Consider the following 19,536-nt stretch of genomic DNA (forward strand, 5'->3'; position numbering starts at 1 on the left):
CAAATGTGGTTTTTATTCTTTCTAAGAACTTTGGAGTAATCTACAGTGGACCCCCACTTTATCGTGGTTTAGCATTCGTGGCTTCAGTTAGTCGTGGACTTTTCTGTGGAATGTAAATCCAAATAAATCACAGAAAATTCACTAATTCGCAGATTTTTTCATAGAGTAATGTTCACTAATTACTGTATTTTCTTGTTATTTTCATGACTAAGTACATTTTTTATGATAAAATTATTTACTAATTTTCAAATATTAATATTAATGTAAACACAGCAAAATAGTGTTTTAGGATGATAGTTTTAGGAATATATGGTGTAGATGATAGTTTAAGGTATATTAGGTGTTTGAGCTTTTAAAATTGGCAGTTATAAGCATTTTAGTGTAAGGTATACAGTATTTGGTGTTTGAACTATAAGAATAGGCAGTTATAGGCATTTTCAGTGGGTGGTTGTGGTCCCTAACCCCCGCGAAGACCGGAGGTTGACAATACCCCTAATAACTGTCTAAGTGATACTGTGTCCATTTTATTTAATATTAAATATTTTCTTACTTATTCCCATAGTTTGGAACAAAAATTACTCTTCACTGCTTTTTTACTACAATACTTTCTTGACTTTATGAAAGAAATTTTCGTGACAATATTTTAATTTCTGCAGGTCTAATCGCATGATTAACCCTATTGATACTCCTGCTCCCAGTTTGAAAATAGTTCTGAACAATGCGGGTGAAGCATATAGTGTATATTACTGTCATCTGTGCGGCTGTGAATATCAAGTAAAATACAACCTTCAAAAGCATCTTGAGACCCGTCACTCTGAATTGGAACGCACCTCTGTGCCAGAGTAAGTGTTTTATAATTTGTTTGTTAAGTTGAGTAACTGATACACCATATATTGATGCCTTATGGCTAGAGAAATGACATGTCTGGTTGCATTTTTATATATTTCATGTATTTATCTTGATAGATAAATCAAGATACCTATATAATGGTGATTTTATTTTATTAGAGAGTGATTTAAATGTGTTTGGCTTTGCATTTCCAGTCTTCATTAATGTAAGCAGGGATACACAATGTAACATTGGTGATTGTTTCAACACAATATACAAACTGTCGGTCCTTTACATTAGGAATTACTTTCAGCGCAGGCTGGAAATGGCCGTTGAACTTTCGAACAAGGTGGTTAGGCAGTTAACTACCGTCCGGGAGGTGGGAATACCGCCTGCCCAGATGTAAAATTCCAATTTGCTTCTGGCCGTCGTACTGTGGACGTTGTTTTCTCGCTCTCTTCCTGACTGCTGTTGAGCTTTTCCCGGTGGGAACTTTCTTTTTTCTTTTAACTATGAGTGTGGGTAAGTCCTTTAAGCCCTCCTTCCCCCAGCGTGTGTGTCCTGGGGTGGGAGGCAAAAAGTGTAATTCATTTAGATCTAGCATTGACGCGGACCCACATTCCCTCTGCCCCACCTGCAGGGGACGTGTGTTCGTGTGCTTTGCCCTGTGCTGAGTATTGCTCCTGGTCTGCCGAGCAGTGGGTGAAGTTTGAGGGGAGGAGACGATACCGTAGAAAGCCCGCCAAGGCGTTGTCCGAGGATAATGCCCCCGACGACTCCTGTGGTGGCTGATCCGTCCGGTCATTTCTCCCTCCTGGCAGCTTCCTTCTTGCTGCCTCCCCCTTTGGTGAGGACTCCTCTCCTTCCTCATTCAATTTCCATCAGGTGGAAGGCCATGGGGAGCAGTCATCAGACATCCCTCTCTGATTTTCCTCGCTCCGGGTCAATTTTTTCCCCCAGAATGAGTAGAGGCTTCCCTTTTTGACCTGACTCTGTCCTCAGGCTTAGGGGTGGAAGCGCCTTCTTTTGGCCAGGTACCTGATCTCGCCTCTGCCTGGCTGCACCTGGGTATGCCTGGCGTTCCGTCACTGGAGGGTCTGGTGTCACATTTGTCAGGCGCTCCGGTAACGACCCACGCAGCCACCAAATCCACCACCACGACCGTCACCACGTCGTCCTTTGGTAAGCTGCCTGTGTTGGTGGCCTCGCACCTGGACACCCAGGTGTTGGCCGCTCCTGCTACATTCCACTCCGTGCTGCTGCCCCCTGGGTTCCTGGCCCCGTTATCCCTGCCTGGCCCCTCGCACATGGTGACTTCATTGGTGCCCTACCTCTCAATGCCTGCTCCTGTTGCTGACCCACACTCATTCATGACCATGGTTCCGGCTCCTCGTTTCCCTGACACTCATTCCGGCCTGGTCTCCCATGTGCCACCCGGGCTCTCGAACCTGGCTACGTCTCCTGGCTTTCCTGGCTCCCGCGCTGCTGCACCTGCCCCAGTAGTTACTGGCCAGAGCACCGTCTCCGCTACCCTGGTCGCACCTGCTCCCCTGGCCTCCCTGGTTGCTCCTGTGCATTCTGCTGCTTCTTCGTGGATGGGGGACCTGACTGCCATCCTGAGGAAGAAGTCAAGAAGATCGAGAAGGTGATGGTCGCTTCGTCTTCATCATCGCTCCGTTGTCATCTGTTACCTCTTCTTCCTCTTCTTTCCGAGGCTCACAGTCGAAGAAGAAGAAGCCTGCCTCCCCAGAAGTCTCGCACCGAGATTTCTAAAGACCGCCTCTTCCACAGGGAAGGCAGGATCTCTCATTGGCTTTTCCTGGTCCATGGACCCAGGGAACCGTCATTGCCCCAGGTCAGTCACATTGGGAGCCGAGGGCGTGCAGACCATGGTTTGCACTCCCCCCTGTTGCGTCTAAGAAGCCATTCCACAATAAGCTATAGGTCCCGTTGCTAAGTAACCAATTGGTTCTTAGCCACGTAAAATAAGTCTAATCCTTCAGGCCAACCGTAGGAGAGCTGTTAATCAGCTCAGTGGTCTGGTAAAACTCAGGTATACTTAACTTTTAACTGCTTCTAAGGCCAGCGGGACCGTGTCGGACACTCGATCGTGAGTCGCTCTGAGTACCCGAGCCTCTAAGGAGACCCAAGTACTGAGTCTGGTACGGGAGAAACCTCTCCATACCAACTCCAGGCACAGGACTGGAGAAAGAGTCCATGCAGGTGCTCCAGACTCTTCCTGCTGGTGCTTCTTCGAGTACCAAGCCAGGTTCCGAGAAGGTGCACTGGTCCCCTCGTGTCCGGACACCTGGGAGGTAGAGAAGAGGCCTCCGCCAGTCTTCACCCAGAGGCTTTGGCCTCGAAGAAGACTGCAGCACGCCCAGAGGACAGCGCAAGTTCACGCCAGCCAGTCACATGCTCAATTCCTCCCAGTTTCCAACTGCGTTTGCGTGGCCAACCTGGCTCGGGGGAGCCGAGTGCACGGCTCAACTCACGTGAGCCGCTCCGTTCTCCTCGGGAGAACGCTTTGCCCAGGCGAAAGCGTTCTTCTCGACCCGGGCTGCCGTCACCACCGCGGATTGATGACTGCTTCCGGCCCGCTGCTCCTGTTGGTTCCGGGCCAGCAAGACCAGTGGAGTACCACAATCCTCCTCGCCTCCTGTCCTCTACCTCTGGGCTCCTCCCAGGTGCGAAGTTAGACAGGAATGACTCACACGAGTCGTCTCTACCACATGAGTTCTCACTGGGGTAATGCGGCCTGGCTCGGTCCTTGGTCTAGCCAGGTCGTGCTTCCGCGTGTGCAGGAAGGATCAAGGGGGTCTGCTGGGGTTCTCCTCCTGCAGGGAGAGTAGATCCAGGAGGACCCCAGAAGGAAGGGAATCAGGGTCCTCCTCCAGGACGCGAACACCCCTGAGATACAGAGGACTTTTTGCTGAGGTAATTGTGCTGATTTGTCAGCACAACAACCTCTCAGGAAGGACCATGGCTTCGTCTGTGGATTGTCCATCGCACTTCTAACCTCTTGGGGACTCAAGAAGGAAACCTAGGGCTTCAGTGGGGCTGCCGTGGTCCACGCTGTCGAGGGATTACTCGATCAGGTGAATGGTCTTGTGTCTGGGCAGGACAATTCACTTTGATCGAACTGCCTCGTCAGAAGTGTTTCTACACGCTGTTGGAGAGGTCATTGCCGTCTAAGCAGGTTGACCCAGACCTGGATTTCTGATTTTGGATCTGGGTCTCTCATTGCGGCACTTTACTGCAGAGGTATCACCCTCTCAGCAAGGGCCGCAACCTTGGAAACCACTGCCATAAACTTCCAGGCCAGTCTCATAGCTGCATCTGGGCGTTCTAGTATCCAAGTGGCTGCTTCACTCCAGCGCCATCATGCCTCAGGAAGACTCGGCTTTCGGAGACTATGCCAGTCTGGAGTGAGCCATCTCCTGCCTCATACCAGACCTTCAGTATCTTAGGCTAACCTGGTCACAAAGCGAAGGGCGCCTTTTTCTCACTTCTCCAGGTCCTTTGGGGCTCGAGTTGGCAATGACCCTGTGGAACAGACCATTGCTGGGGTCGGGTCTACCTCTCTCTTCCCTCGAGAGTTGGTGGATGCTGCGGTGGACAAGCGTCGGGCCGATGACAGCGACTGGCTTGTTCACCAGGCAGTGGCCAAGACCTCAGGTCTTCATGTTCCCTGCGACCAGGCCCTGGGGTCAGGCTAAGCCTTCTCAGCCCTAAGAAGTCGGTCTTCAAAGGATCCTGTGAAACACCCAGCCTTCTTCTTCCTCTGGAAAGGTGGGTCTTCCCATCTCAGCCCCTTTTCCAATCTGGAAGGGCAGGAGAGGAAGCATGGGGTTAGCATTCCCCCTAATGGCTGCCGAAGGTGGGGGGTTGCCTGTCGAGCCATTAGACAACGTGGCAGCAACATGGGCGAGTCCTGGATAGTGGATGTCTTCCGGAGGATATCTTTCCCCTTCAAGTCTCGGCCTCTCCTACTCTCGGTCCCGTCCCCACCTACATCCAAGGAACACCAAAAGGACTCTGCACCGGCAAAGTGCAAGTCATGCTGAGTGCTGTGAGTCGTGTCGGACTGGTTCCCAGGCGCGCTTTGGCGATGTCTTCGCTCATAGAGAGATGCCAGAGCGATGGAGACCAATCATAGACCTGAGCCTCTCCTTGAACGATTTGTTCGCCAGACTCAGTTCACAATGACGCGTTCCATTTCTTAAGCTTCCATGAGGAAATGACCGTGCTACGGTGGACTTGAAGGTCGTGTTTCCAAATACCCACTCATCTGTCCTCTCGCAAGGACCTCCACTTTATCCTCAGGAATCGGGATTGCCCAATTCAGGTCACTGCATCGGGCTCTGGACCGCTCCAAGGTGTTCTAGGTCTTCTCGTGTCAGCTTGGGCGATACATTCGCGGGATCGTCTACCACTGAGGTATCTGGAAGCAACTGCTCACAATTGCTGAAGGGCGGATCGGCTCCTTGAGTTTTGATCTTGGGATCATGGACAGATCTTGAGGCGGATCTCTTCCCCAAGCAGAGGATAAAGTACCTGAGCGTAGCATTAGACCACGATGGCAGATGCTCCCTCGGACTCTCGTATCAGCAGGTTCAGGCAGGCAGCACAGATGTTCTTATCTTGACAGGAACAGGCAGCCTGGCAATGGCAAGTCATCATCGGTCACCTGTCGTCAGTGGAGAAGCTGGTACCTCATGGGTGTCTTCACCTGCTGTCTCTACAATGGAGACTAAAGTGTGTGGTCTGGTCCCAGACCCCCAGTCCTTTCTCATCCCTCTTTCGAGGAGGTGAGAGGGGACCTTACTGAGTGGATGGATGATGGGAACCTCTTGATGGATTATCCCTGCATACTCCCCTCCGGACATGCTGCTGTTCTCAGACACATCGACCAAGGGATGGGGCACACACCTGAAGGTTGTTGCTTCAGGAGTTTACCAAGATGACAAACACCTTCATATCAGCATCCCCACTGGAACTCAAGGCAGCCCTTCCTGGTTCTCCAAGAGTTCGAGATCAAGTGATTGGACACTCCAAGTAGTTTTGATGGTAACAATGCTGCGGTGGTGGCATAAGTCAACAAGCGGGGCGGTCTAATATCCTCCGCTCCACCAGTTTGACGATGCAGGTGCAGTGGGCCGTGGCTCACTTTCGGTAGAAGCTGTCAGCCAACGGTACATCCCCAGGCAGAGGAATGTCGCGGCAGACAAGCTCAGCCGCCAGAATCAGGTGATCAGAACTGAATGGTCCCCTTCATGGAAGCCATGGAAGGGCTATTTGAAGCCTGTGGGGCATCAAGTCATCAATCAGTTAGCCACCTGGCACATGGAAACTCCAGGTCTTCTGCTCTGTCATGCTGGACCCCATGGGCCGCTGCCGGAGGATCGCGTTCCAGCACCCGTGGGACAACCTCAGCATCCTATGTCCTTTCCTGTTCTGCCAGCAGTTCGCAGAGTGATCAGCCAGGCGATGATCTCTGAATCTGGGAATGATTCTGGTAGGCACCCAATGGCTGTACGTTTGGTAGCGCCGACCTGCTAGCTATCCTCTCCAAAGGTGCAGAAGATTCTCCCCCCACCCACAGCCTGCTGTCAACCCCGTGAGCGGTACCACCAGGAAGTACAGTCCCTGTGTCTTCGGCTGGAGGTTATCCACCATCTGTGGCGAGGCTTTTGCGTTGTGCTGCACAGGAGATGGCGAGGTACCTCAGACGATCCTCTACAGCGGTATATCATGGGACGTGGTCCTGGTGTCATGGGCGAGTATCTCTCCAGGTGGAGCTATCATGGACTTCATGTCTTCCAGCCAGCCGAAGCTTCTCTCTGTTTCAGCTGTAAAGTCTACAGCATGCTCAAAGCTAGTCTTGCAGCTGAAAGTAGATATCCTCCTCCCTCTGAGATTTTTCTGCTGATGGAGACTTCAGGTCTTGCCCACACCCAGGGCCTCAGGCCCCCTGCTTCAGGAGTGTGACTTGTTCTAAGAGCCTGACTGTGCACTGTACGAGTCTTTGCAAATTGTCAGACAGGATCTGACCCTCAAGACTGTCTTCTTGCAGTCCCTGGCATCGCGAAGAGAGTTGGTGAACTGCACGGACTTTCCTTCGATTTTTAAACTCTCGGGGGATGGGGGATGGTTTGCGCTCACGATTTCGTCCTGAATTTCGTGGCGAAGCTCAGAATCCTTTGGTCCCTGACGCGCGGTTCAAGTCCTTCATGATCCCTCCTAGAGGAGTTTGAAGGTAGTGAACCAGGCGGATGCTACTGTGTCTGTTAGGTGCTGCGGCGCTGTCTGAAGAGGACTTGAGCGTCTCTGGTCGGCGACTCTTCGTTAGTACTGAAGCGACCAAGAAAGAATTAGTCCGGGCCGATCTCTTTCTGGCTTTGTGAGACAATAGGAGGCGTATTCTGCTGCGGAGAAAGGCGACACCAGTATGCTTTGTCCGAGAGCTTATGAAGTCCGCAGCATTGGTCTGTCCCTCGCATTCCGGAAGAACATGTCGGTTCTTCAGGTGTTGAAGGCAAGTGTGTGGTCCCAACGGACCACCTTCACCTCCTTCTACCTTCGGATGTTGCTCACAAGTCCTTGGACACTTTTTCCTTGGGTCCTGTGGTGGCTGCTCAACAAGTTGTGTAAACACCGGCTCCTCTAAAAGGACAGGTTGCATCTTGCCAAGATGTATGCGGTTATGATTGGAGAATGAATTTGGGTGACTGGCCTCTCTTCTCCCTCCCCTGTCAGCTTTCTTCCATGGGCGGGAGGCGGACGTGCCGTTACATGCTGGATCTGGCGGTTGATGCAGGGCACCAGCAGGTGCTCCATTCTATTTTCTGTTCAGGTGTATGAAGCAACCCCCTCCCTCCCTTTGCAAGGGGGAAGGAGGCCATGACAATAAGACAAACCCAATGCTTGTGGTGCCCATGCTCACCCGACTCCAAGTTCTTCCTAGCCTACTTTGCATGAACTGTGATTCTCTTTCATGCAGAGAGGACCCAGAAGTCTGACAATTGATCCCTTTGCTTGATCATTTTGTCCAGGCAATTTTCCCTTCCTCGCTCTATGAGCCCAGGAAGGAAAGACAAGGTCAGTAGTGAACTCTAGTCAGTTCCATAAAGACTCAGTTCCTCCCTCCAACAGTGAGTCTTCCCAATGGACCAACAGTTTGTATATCGATGTAAGGACAAATCACAATTTTAAGAAGTGAATTGTATTTTTTCTTTACAAACCGAGGTCCTGCCATTCATTTCATGCCCACCTCTTGCCACCCCTCAATCTGATGCCTGGGCCAAAAGCCCAGAATTGGCGTGTTTACATCTGGGCAGAGGCGGTGCTCACGCCTCCCTGGGACAGTGGTTAACTGCCTATCACCTTGTTCAAAAGTTCAGCCATTTTCAGGCCTACACTGAAAGTAATTCCTAATGTAAAGGACCTCGGGTTTGTATAGTTGGAAAAATACAATTTGCTTTTAAAAATTGATGTATCATCATATTAACCATACTTGCTTGAGCCTCTATTTCAAAAGTGTCTATGCGTGCTGCAGGCGGCGTTCGAGTTAGGAAGCAGAAAAAGTTTTTCAAATCACAGCATGCTTGAGTTTTTTAAGATTAGAGTTCATTTTGGCTCCTTTTTTTGTCATTGCCTGAAGTTTAGTATGCAACCATCGAAATGAAGTTTTAGTATGCAACCATCAGAAATGGAAAAAATATCATTATCATATATAAATATTGAAATATATGACAGTGTAAAAAAAATTTCATATATAATTGTATACAAATCGCTGTGAGAAAACAGTTAAAACTATGAGTTATTTCTGAGTCCAGTCGTGTCAGCTGGTGAAAATTCCATTACATGCAATTTCTAGGTATAACAATGCTAGATATACCAGAAAAGAGCTTTCAGGAAGCTGGGGTTACTACCCCAGCCGGCGTCTTCTAGGAAGGCGTGGGGTATAAGAAGGATTGAGTGAAATACCACTACCACAGGAACCTACTCGAAAGATCTCTCCCTACCAAATCCCCAGGAACAGAGCGGTGACGATTACAGCTCTACACTCCAGCACCGCGGGACGGCGACACCAAGCGCCACTGGCATTCCATTTTCTGTACGTGACAAATTCGTTTCTTTTGTGTGCTTTCGTCCTCTATTTGGATTATTTTCTACATCTGATGGCGTGAGCACCTTCCATCTCTAAGTTATTTGCAAATCTTCTTGTGGGGTTTTTGTTCTGTTTTATTGGCTGTTTGGTCTAAATATTTTCATAAATATTGAGTCTTATTATAGCGCCCGCTGGCGTCCCCGCCAACCATGTCGACAGCGGAAGCGACTCTTCTGTTATTTTCAGTTTGAGCCGCTCGCCGTTATAGATAGATTTTAACCTTTGGTTCCTTCCTGGTGGTTCCTTGGTGGCTCCCTCCACTTTGGTTCTTGTTTATTGGCCTAAGCGGCCTTTATTGGGAGTGATGCCCTGCCTAGGTACCCCCCCCAGGTTAGGTTCCTTTTTTGTTTTGGTCTCAACTAGGCTATTATTTTTGATTGAAGATGGTGCTCTTTTTATTTTAGTATATTTTTTATTTTAATTGTTTCAGGTGGTTTACTCTGGTGGTGGCGGCAGCTCAATCTAACCGCTCCCGGTGTAGGCTACGCCTCTGTTGAGCACATTTTAGTTTTAATTGTTTATGTGTTGGTGGCTGTTTGGAGTAGGCTTGTTTGCCTGTCCCTTGCCTGGAGTGAGGAGATCAGGTTGAGGAGTTTTGGTTGCTGTTTCCTCCGGGATCGTTTTAGGTGGGCAGAGGAGGCCCTTGGTTCTCTTCCTCCAATTGGGGGAATCGAGTTCTTTGATGTGTTTCCTCTAGGCTAGTCGCCCCTGCCCCATTCTCGATCCCGGTTGGCTCTACGGCACAAAATTTCTCTCCCAGTTGCTTCCTCGGTCCTTTACTCCTTCTCTTTTTCTAACCTATACTTAGGTTAGGCCCATATGAAACACGCCTAACTAGAGTCGGACTTGGGTTCATTAGCTCCCAGTCATTTACTACCCTTCCAAGTGGGAGGTACGATGCAGTTGAGCGGGTGAGTTTCTCCCTGTCTCCTGTTCCTTGGTAGCCTACTTCTCTCCTTACCTCCTCCCCCTTCCTCCCCTTTCCAGCCTTGCTCTGCCTTCATGGGGTGGCAGCTAGATGTTAGATGGCGTTTTGGTTCAGTCTGGACTTCTTTTGTTGGTAGAGGGATTCTCCTCCCATATTGTCCGTCTAATCGCTGTATTGAGTTGGTGGTTTGTTTACTCGAATATTCGAATCACTGTCCCATACCTCTAGGCTCTCCCCGTCAGGTTCGTGATACGGTATATATTAATTTGCTTCACCCTTGTGTTATTGAACATATGAGCATTTACCCATCTTGTTTCTCGCGGGAAGTAAGGGTGAAGGTTTTTACATCATTATAGGGAACGGATCCCTCCGGCCCTCTTGTGTTCTTACCATCACTTATTACTGTTTTTATATTATATTATTTTATTTTTTGTTTTTATTTATAATTTTAGATAAATCTGTTTATCTACAGGAGTACTTTATTCATTATATATAAATTGAGTCCGGCTTATACCAGGGTCTCCATGCGTTATTTTTCTGGTAAACCCTTATGGTTAGTTCCTGGTTTCTCTCCCATTCATTCTGGAGTCCTCCGGGTCTGGAACTCTACCTTCCTTCCATCTGAGCATTTAGAGCTTATTGGCCCAGTTTATGTTAGGGAGTTTTCCTCACCGGAGTATTCCGGTTTGCAGTTGAATTCCCGGCCTTGCCAGCTTTATTTTGCTTAGGGTGGGAGGTTCGCACTTTTCTTCTTACAGACTGTTCGCTGTGAGGAGCGATTATACCGCCTCCTTCAACAACCCCTCACAGACTGCGTAGTATGCGGACCACGCTGGTTGTGCGGTCCGGCCCATTGTTTCCCTAATTTGTTTGGCACCCCGATGGTTGTGAGTTTGCTTTGCTCTCCCTGCTCAACCATCCAGGATGAGTCGATGTGACAGTCTTATTTTCCCCGGTTCATGCTCCTCACTATTGTATATTGTTTAAGGTTCCCGGTCTGGCTTTTCGTTTCCTAACTAATTGCTGGTTTCCTTGCAGGCGGACGAAGCTTCAAGAAGTCTGCCTTGGAATCCCTCCGGGCCTGGGTGGCTGGGTTCGGCAGAAATGTTCCGTCCGGGAAGCCCTCGATCCTCGGCGCCAGGTTGAGGATCTGCTTTACCCGGCGGTATACGCGGGTGGCGGCAGCAGTGCCTGAAGGTCTGCCACCCCTAATCCCAGCAGATCGGGATGCGACCAGCCACCTCAAGTGGACATCCTATACGCCGAAGTCTCGGAGATGTTGCCTTGCTAAATCTCGACCTGGAACCTGAATCACGGGCAGGACCAGGTGGTAAGTGGAGGTAGTGAGGAGGATGTTGGAGGGGGCCTCTGTTTAACTCCCCTGATTCATCTATGTCATCTTTTTTGCAGGTTTGTGAAGTCTTCTTCTTTGGGTGATGAGGCTCCATCTGCTATCCCCAAGTTGAGGACTTCATGGAAGGCGAAGGGCTATAAGTCCTCGTCTTCTAGAAGACATCGCCCTTCCCCGTCGACTAAGGTTTGGACCCGGTAGGCTCAGCAAATCTAGCTCCTCCAGCAAGAGCGCGATAAGGGCTGCAAAGCCAAGCCCTCCTCGCCAGCCTCTTTTGATGCCACAGCCCTTAGCCACTGAACTGTACAAAAAGTTCAGGAGGATCCTAGACTCTGAGGGTTTGAAAAAATCACTGATAAGTTGGCCAGTTATGACGGTGTACTGGCAGGTTTGGCTCGCCCACCTAAGCCGAACCCGCAGTACTGCTATCCCGACCCTCACGGACCTCCGCGTTTGATGTCGGAAAACCCTTGGCCAGTTGCACTCCGGGCCATCCAGCATGATGGCAAACTCACCTTAGGGTCTGGGCGAGGCGGTTGGAGGTTGGAGTTCTTCCCCGCGATCTCTTGCCCCCTTATCCCGAGCCCGTGAGGCTCACAGAAGAAGCCTGGATTTGGTCGAACAAGGTTCCTAGGAGACTGTCATCATCCCTAGGACCAAGCCCAGTCAGCTCTCCTGCGCACTCTGACAGGTGAGCAGGAGTGAACACTGAAGTTGACCCCTTTCAGGGCAATTTCACGATGTTAGCCCTGGGAGAAGACCTTCCCACCCCTTGTTTGGATAAAATTGCTCTGGCTCACGGCCGAGCATGCCTTGATGGTAACCCCTTACCTCAATTGGGAAACAAGACCCTACTTCCCTGGTATTCCCAGGAGTAATGAGTTCTGGGTGGGCCCGTCCACTTTCACTGTCGGCAAGCTGGACCCCCTCTGCGCTTCCACGCGCCCAGTTTAGTGAGCAACTCCCTAAGCTGCGGAATCATGAAGGTGGGTTGAGGACCCGGACTAAGTTAGCCGGTCCTTGAGCTCCGGCTGTCTTACAAGCTACTGCCGTCTCCCAGCTCGAATGAACCTTTTTCCCAGGTTCTGGCTAAAGTCTTTCCTGGCGACCTTCCAGTTAGACTTGCATGAGTTTGTCACGGCCAGGCTGGAATGTACAGGAAGTTTATTTTGCTGATGCTACAATCCGCCAGGCCTAACAAGCTCGTTAAAAGCTCGATCTGGGACCTAACCTCTTCCCTGAAGGAGGGGGTTACAAGCGTTATGACTGAGGCTACGGGCCAATCAGAGTCGCTCGGTGGAATTCCCATATAGCGGCCCCAGGCGAGGAGGAGGCAAAAGGTTCAGGAGGCATAAGAAGAGGCCCCATCAGGCGATGGTTCAAGCCGTCCCGGTCTCGACAGCATTAGCCCACACATCTACCTCTAGAAGTCCCACCCTTGGCAGTATGTTTGGTCCACCAGCGGCCCTCTCATGTATCTCACCCCAGCATACAACCCCACATATGAGGGCGTGGGTTCTTTCACGGCACCTCAACAGGGATTGTGGGGAGGAAGGGCAAAGTCCCCCTGGGAAAATCAACACCACCCCAAGGGGAGGCCTGGGCGTGGTGGGGAACAGGCCACGCTCCTCCCACTGAGAAGACACAGGTAGGCGGTCGCCTGTATTGGTTCAGGGACCAGTGGACCTTCAGCCCGTGGGCACACAGCATTGTGTCCAAGGGACCAGGATGGAGCTGGATCAAGAACCCTCCCCTCTCCAACCAGGTTTTCAGCCACCCATCAATCCTGCAGGATTATGTGGCAAGTTGCTCAACAAGCGAGCAATAAAGAAAGCAAGGCACCTAAAATTTCAGGCAGGCTATTCACTGTTCCCCAAAAAGACTCGATCAGCTAGAGTGATCCTGGATCTGTCGTGTCTAAAATCTACATAAAATCGCGACAAGTTTACGCATGCTTACGGTAGCTCAGGTCGGACTCTACTTCCGCGTGGGGCGTCACCACCTCTATCGATCTTTCGGGCGTATTATGCGTCGGTTCGCGCCCGAACTTCTCTCAGTTCCTCGTTTCCAATTTCGCGAGAATCAAACCTATCATGAGGTCATGCCGCCGGTCTGAACGTGCGCGGGATATTCCACAAAGCTGGTGGACAGTGAAGTACAACAACTCCGGTCTCAAGGGATATCCCTGGCATATTTAGGCGATTGGATGAATTTGGGCATAACAGTTCCGGGTGTCGAAGCTACGTCCATGGTCATCAATTTCCCTGGAGTAGCTAGGTTTCAGCTGGATTGAAGGAAGTCCGTCGGCTCGGTCCCGGACTTTCAGGCGGATTTGGAGCCACCAGTGGGATCTGTCGTCTCACCACTGCTGTCCCTTCCGCCTTTAAGAGGAAAGTCGCATCTCTCTGAGATTCCTCAAAAATCCATCAGCATCCCGCCGATCCCCAAGAAAGGTCTGTAGATCTCTTCAGTTTGCCTCAGTGACAGACCTGCTATTAAGCAAGAATAAAGGCATAAACAGAGTGTGGTGAGTGAGCAAATGTCAAGCTCAGAGACAAGGTCTCCTCCATTCCTCAAATGCCAAAGACAAGACTAAAACCTTGGCCTCGGTCAGAAGTATATCCAAAACAATTTCCTTCAGTTCCCCCTCCGGCACTAGTTATCCCACAGGCACTTCCCTAAAGCGGCTGGAGGATATTCACAAAACAAAAGTACAAGGCGTGGTCCACAATGTTTTGCAGTTCCATATAAATACCCTGGAAGCTGTAAGGTCTTTTCTAACTGAAGAAAATCCTTTAGCTTGATTCATATCAGGCTGGTATTGGACAGCGCAGTGGTAGTTCATTGCATCAACAGCAGGCTCAAATCAGGTCGAGTAAGCAAGTAATGGTTGCTATCGCTACTCCTAGCGAACAAGCACGGCTGGCACCTGTCACCACCTAGCGGGAAGTGGGGCGTGGTGGCCGGATTCCTGTCAGGACTACCCGTTGGAGACGGAGTGGTCCCTGGACATGGAGATCTTTCAAAATGGATTTGCCGCCAGGTTTCCGGGCCTCAAGTGGATCTGTTTGCAACGAGCAGCTTCAGCTCCTGTTCGTGGCCCCAACCTGGACACCCTCAGGCGTTAGCCCCAGACGCAATGACAGTAGATGGAACAGTTGGAGAAAGATTTATCTGTTCCCTCCAATAATTACTGCTGAAAGTTTTACACAAACTCCTGGGACATTCAAAGGTCAACCAGCTCTGTAGCCCCTGCTGGCCGAAAGAGCAGTGGTTCCCTCTCTCAGCCCAGGAACTGGGATTCACGAGTCTTGTTCCCAAAGCCCATTCTGACAGACAGTACAAACCAAGACTGTGTCAGCTTCCTCAAGAATTCAAGATGCCCTAGTTTTATGGACTTTATAAAGTTGGCTCAAAGGTAAACATTGACCCTGTCAACACTCTGTTTTTAGAATCAGATAAAAGAGATTCTACTATTAGGCAATATGACTCAGCGATTCAAAAAATTAGCCTCCTTCCTAAAAGCATCTGAAGCCAAAATCATGACAGCTAATTTAGGGTTTCCTTCTTTTAGTCACTGTTTGAGAAAGGCCTGGCTCATACTATTACCACAATCAAATTAAATTGAAAGTATTTCTTCTGACTTTAAAATTGACCTTACAGATTCTTATTTTTCATCCATCCCCAGAACATAGCTCGTCTGAGACCAATTATCACGTCCACATTCTTTACGTGGTTTCTCAATGGCGTCCTCAAGTTAGCATCAGAGTTGGATAACTTTCATTTGCTCTTATCAGGATCTGTTGGAAAACCTTATTCTTGCTTGGTTGGCTTCAGGTGCTAGAATCTCAGAATATCAGCTCTCACTAAAGTGATAATTTTGTTAACTTCCTCCCATCTGGAGGTCCTCCTTTCCCTGACCCTAGATTTTTAGCTAAGGCAGACCCACAGGACAGGTGGTCTCCCTGGAAGGTGGTGCCCTTCCTCAGACCAATCTTTATGTCCAGTTTATACACTTAAATCTTACCTTTTAAGAACTCCACAGTGTAAAGTCGGGTCCTCTTTTATCAGGGAGAAAGGTGGTACTCTTTCCCTAAATGCTATAAGACAACAAATTCTGTATTTCATTAAACAGGCCAACCCAGATTCAGTTCTAAAGGTTCATGATATTGAGCAATTTTCTTCTACTAATTATTTTCATAATATGGACTTTTCAGAACTATCTAAATATACGAGTTGGAAATCACCTCTAGTGTTTCGCATACTATTTAAAATCACTCGAAGCCCTGAAATATTCTACCATAGCAGTAGGATGTCATCTCCCCACATTAAATAATCATATCTTTCCTTTCCCCCCCCGCCTACCTCATTTGCTTCTCTGCTATTCTCCTGGTTGTTTGATTACTCTACTGCCTGGCTCTTCATATTGATGTATCTTGTATTTTATGATGGAAAACTGTAATCTGATTAGCCATAATTGTTTCTCTTAAGGGGTACTGGGCAGTTTTATTTGGCTCCACATTACCCCCAGATAATTGCGTGTGTTAATTTCATTGATTTTTTTTCTCTTACATGTTTTTAGAATAAGTTTATGTATAGTTTTAAGGGTTGTATTTTCTTGTTCTGTGCACATTTCATGTTTCACTACCTTTAAGTAATTTTAAGATTTTTGAGGTTTTTCCCCGTCATGCAGGACCTCCCATTTTTATAGTATTAAGTTTTTGATGTGCCTTATAATTAATATACCTTAGTTTTAAGTATTCTTGCTTCATGGAAGAGAATTACTTGATTAAAATTATTTTCGTTAAAATTTTGCATTTTCTTCAGATTACCCCCTTTTTTCCAGTGTTGCAGTCTTGGCATGATTCTCTATCACTATTTCACCGGCTGACACGGGACTGGACTCAGAAAGGGATTTTGACAGAGAAAAATCTGGCTGAGGAAGGTCCCGTGTCACCAGTGACCCTCCCTAGCTCACCTAGTACTCCCCCTACTTGCACATGCCAAGTCTGGGGTTAGTGCTAGCATGGAATGAAGTAGGTGGCGCTGGTGTCGCCGTCCTGGGCGGGGTGTTGAGTGTGGGAGCTGTAACGCTCACGCTCTTTTCGGGGTTTTGATAGGAGAGATCTTTCAGTATATTTCCGTGGTAGTGGTATTTCACTCACCCTTCATTATACCGGCGTCTTCCTAAAAGGCTTTCGACTGAGGGTAGTAACCCCAGCTTTCCTGAAAGCTCTTTTCTCTGGTATATCTAGCATTGTTATACCTAGAAATTCGTGCTGTAATGGAATTTCACCGGGTGACCTGGGACCTTCCTCAGAAAAGATTTTTCCTCTGTCAAAATCCCTTTTTCTTTGGATTGTACACTAATTTGCTGATTAAGATTTTGGTATAGAACAAATTGAAAATTGATAAAGCAACACAAAATCTATTATCACAAAGTGATGCTGAATTAAATTTCAGCGTTCGAACATAAAATTTTTTTTAAAAATTCACCATAAATTCTGAAATATTGTGCTGATTGAAGTTGGTTTGTTCAAAATGAAGGTAATTGATTGAATATTACTAGACTGTAAGTGTTTTGGCTTAAACCTGCTTTAGTTCACCATTTGAAACAAAGAAGTTGATGGTAGAATTTTCTGCCTATAGGATTTATGAAAATATTTCAAAACTGATAAAGCTTCAACCATAGGTTATTTTTTATGATACAGTAATGTGTGATCTTACAATTGACCTTTAATTTTCAAAATCAAAAACCAAGATTTAAACTGGAACCTAACTAATGGGCATCTGATTTTCAGTTCAGGAAAAGAAACCCTGCAGAAGTAGGTGACTAAGGCTTTACCAGTTTTGGAAGTTTTCATGCTTTTATGTGTAAAATCTGTATGGAAAAATGCATTTCATTCTTTTATGTAATCAAATCTCAAGCAAAAATGCATTTGATTTTAAATAGAATCTCAACTGTTCTTACATTTCATGTGTTAATGTTGACAAAATCTCTATGAAAAATACATTTGTTATTTTTTCTCATGTTAAAATATCTATCAAATATGCCATGCTTTCATGTGTAAAATCTATCAAAATCTATTATTTTTATTGTTGTACATGCATAAATATGTGTGCAAAGTTAATTTCAGCACATTCAGTTTAACCTATTTACAAGATGTGATTTAATTTACAACAGATTAATGCACTTTTCAAAGATGATCACCCCTGCAGAAAAATGCTTGTTTAATGTTTGAAAGTACATTTATAAAATTTTTCATAGAAGTGTAAAATACCACATGGAAAATTTAAGTTATATTTCTGTAATGGGTATCATCAGTATTATGTCCATTTAAAAATTCTTTGTCACAAGGACTTTCCATGATCTTGAGTTTATGAGGTTGTTCAGTCACGCTCAATTTGATAAAATGAATTTGTTAATGTAATATCAGAGATGTAACTATGAGTTGAATTAGTGTCATTCTTTGAAAATTACTCTGTTCACCTGAGAAAAATAATTGCAATCTGTATGTAACATGTAATTTGACTGGTTCAGTTCCTGTTTCTCAAGATGTGATAATTAGTTACTGCATTTTCAAATATATACTCTGTACAGTGTTTAATTTTTAAGTTTCGTGTTTTTAGGTGTAAAATCTCCAATGGAAAATTTGTATTTATATATCTATATATAAATATGATACAAAAGCAGTACAGTTACTTTATTACAGTGTCTCTCTCTCTCTTTCTCTCTCTCTCTCTCTCTCTCTCTCTCTCCTCTCTCTCTCTCTCTCTCTCTCTCTCTCTCTCTCTCTCTCTCTTAAATAGTGCTCAAAACACTTGTCATAACACTTCATTTCTCTGTTACGTCAAGACCTGTAAAAAGTATATAATTTTAATTGATTGAATTTAGAATAAACTTGTACTACCCTTCTACAAACATTACAGAACCTGTTTTGATGTTTTTATGGATTGTACTTTTGTTGACTTCAGGAAGTTTTTCTAGTGAAGTAAAGCAATCTTTACTCTAAGTGACAAAGTCTGCATCCCATGAATTAGGGGTAAATTTCTCAGTGAGGTTTGTGCACCTAAGTAAATGGCCATTACCTCAGTACTCAATTTTCCTTTAGAGCATTTACTGTATTCCTTTTTAAGGTAATAAGCTAAATTTTTAAAACCCTTACACTAGATAGAGAATCATTTAAAAGTTAGTTTAATCTTTGGACACATGAATAGGGTCATATTTAGTACTTAAAACTCTGGAAATAAACATTTATTAGCACTTTTAAAGACCATGCAAACTTACCGCAAAATTCACTGTGACTCGAGGAGCTCCGAATTCTAACTCCTAAAAAAAACATGACTGTATTCTAAATGAAATTACATTTTCATATATAAAACTTTATGTAACGAAAATATAAAACAGTTGCAAACATTACCAAGTGACTACCTTTCTGCAAATGTTACATCAATTACTTGTGGACGTGGGATCTTTTTTTCAAGATAAATCCAAATCAAAATATTGTCCTAGAATCATCCAATTTGTTTTGCAAAATGAAAAAATGATTGAATATTACTAGAATGTAGGAGTTTTAGCACAATTGTTTTTGACCATTTAGTGAACATAAAAGTTGACTGAAGGTTGTAAATTTTGGCACTTATCGTGATTTATATGAAAAATTTCAAAACTGAAATCTACAACCATTTATTTTCTATTGTATTCTACTTCCTAAATATATAAAACTTTATGCTAACGTTTAATATAAAATGGCTACTGGAGATTGACAAAGTGGGGTGAAAAATTTCTCCTTCAGATGTTAACCCTGAGTTCTGCTCCTAAGTCGTCAGACATGGAAAGGCCTTTCAATTACCATAAATCGAAATATTGTGCTAGAGACTTCCAATTTGTTGCAAAATGAAGGTACAGTCGAAAACAGGAATAAGTATGTACCATTTCATATCAGCCACGGGCTGGTTGTGATCTCAGACTAACACTGGAACTGTGCATCCAGGCAACTGATGAAGCTGCCACTACCTCTTCAGGAGAAATTTTCCTCTACCTTCACTCCCACCCTTTCAAGCTGTTTTTATAACTGTCTCTCTAATTTCTCCTTTAGTAAAATAATATAACTTCAGAGTCTATTCTGTAGGTTTATTTTCTCATCATGGACATCAAAAACTCGACTGTTCAACTTTTTGTCCCACTAATAATATTGTACCCTGCTGTTACTGACCAGAAACTCTTAACTCGGTTTGTGGAGCTCTCTTGTAATA

General features: G+C 46.4%; 1 protein-coding gene across 1 annotated transcript in view; it reads left to right on the plus strand.

Moving 5' to 3' along the window:
• LOC136833048 (protein suppressor of hairy wing-like) overlaps positions 1-19,536 on the plus strand; it is a 117,734-nt gene that overhangs the window by 31,717 nt on the left and 66,481 nt on the right. The window contains 1 exon segment of the mRNA XM_067094696.1: positions 657-842. Coding sequence (XP_066950797.1) covers positions 657-842 — 186 coding nt within the window.

This window comes from Macrobrachium rosenbergii, chromosome 51, assembly GCF_040412425.1.
Source record: "Macrobrachium rosenbergii isolate ZJJX-2024 chromosome 51, ASM4041242v1, whole genome shotgun sequence".
Taxonomy (NCBI): domain Eukaryota; kingdom Metazoa; phylum Arthropoda; class Malacostraca; order Decapoda; family Palaemonidae; genus Macrobrachium; species Macrobrachium rosenbergii.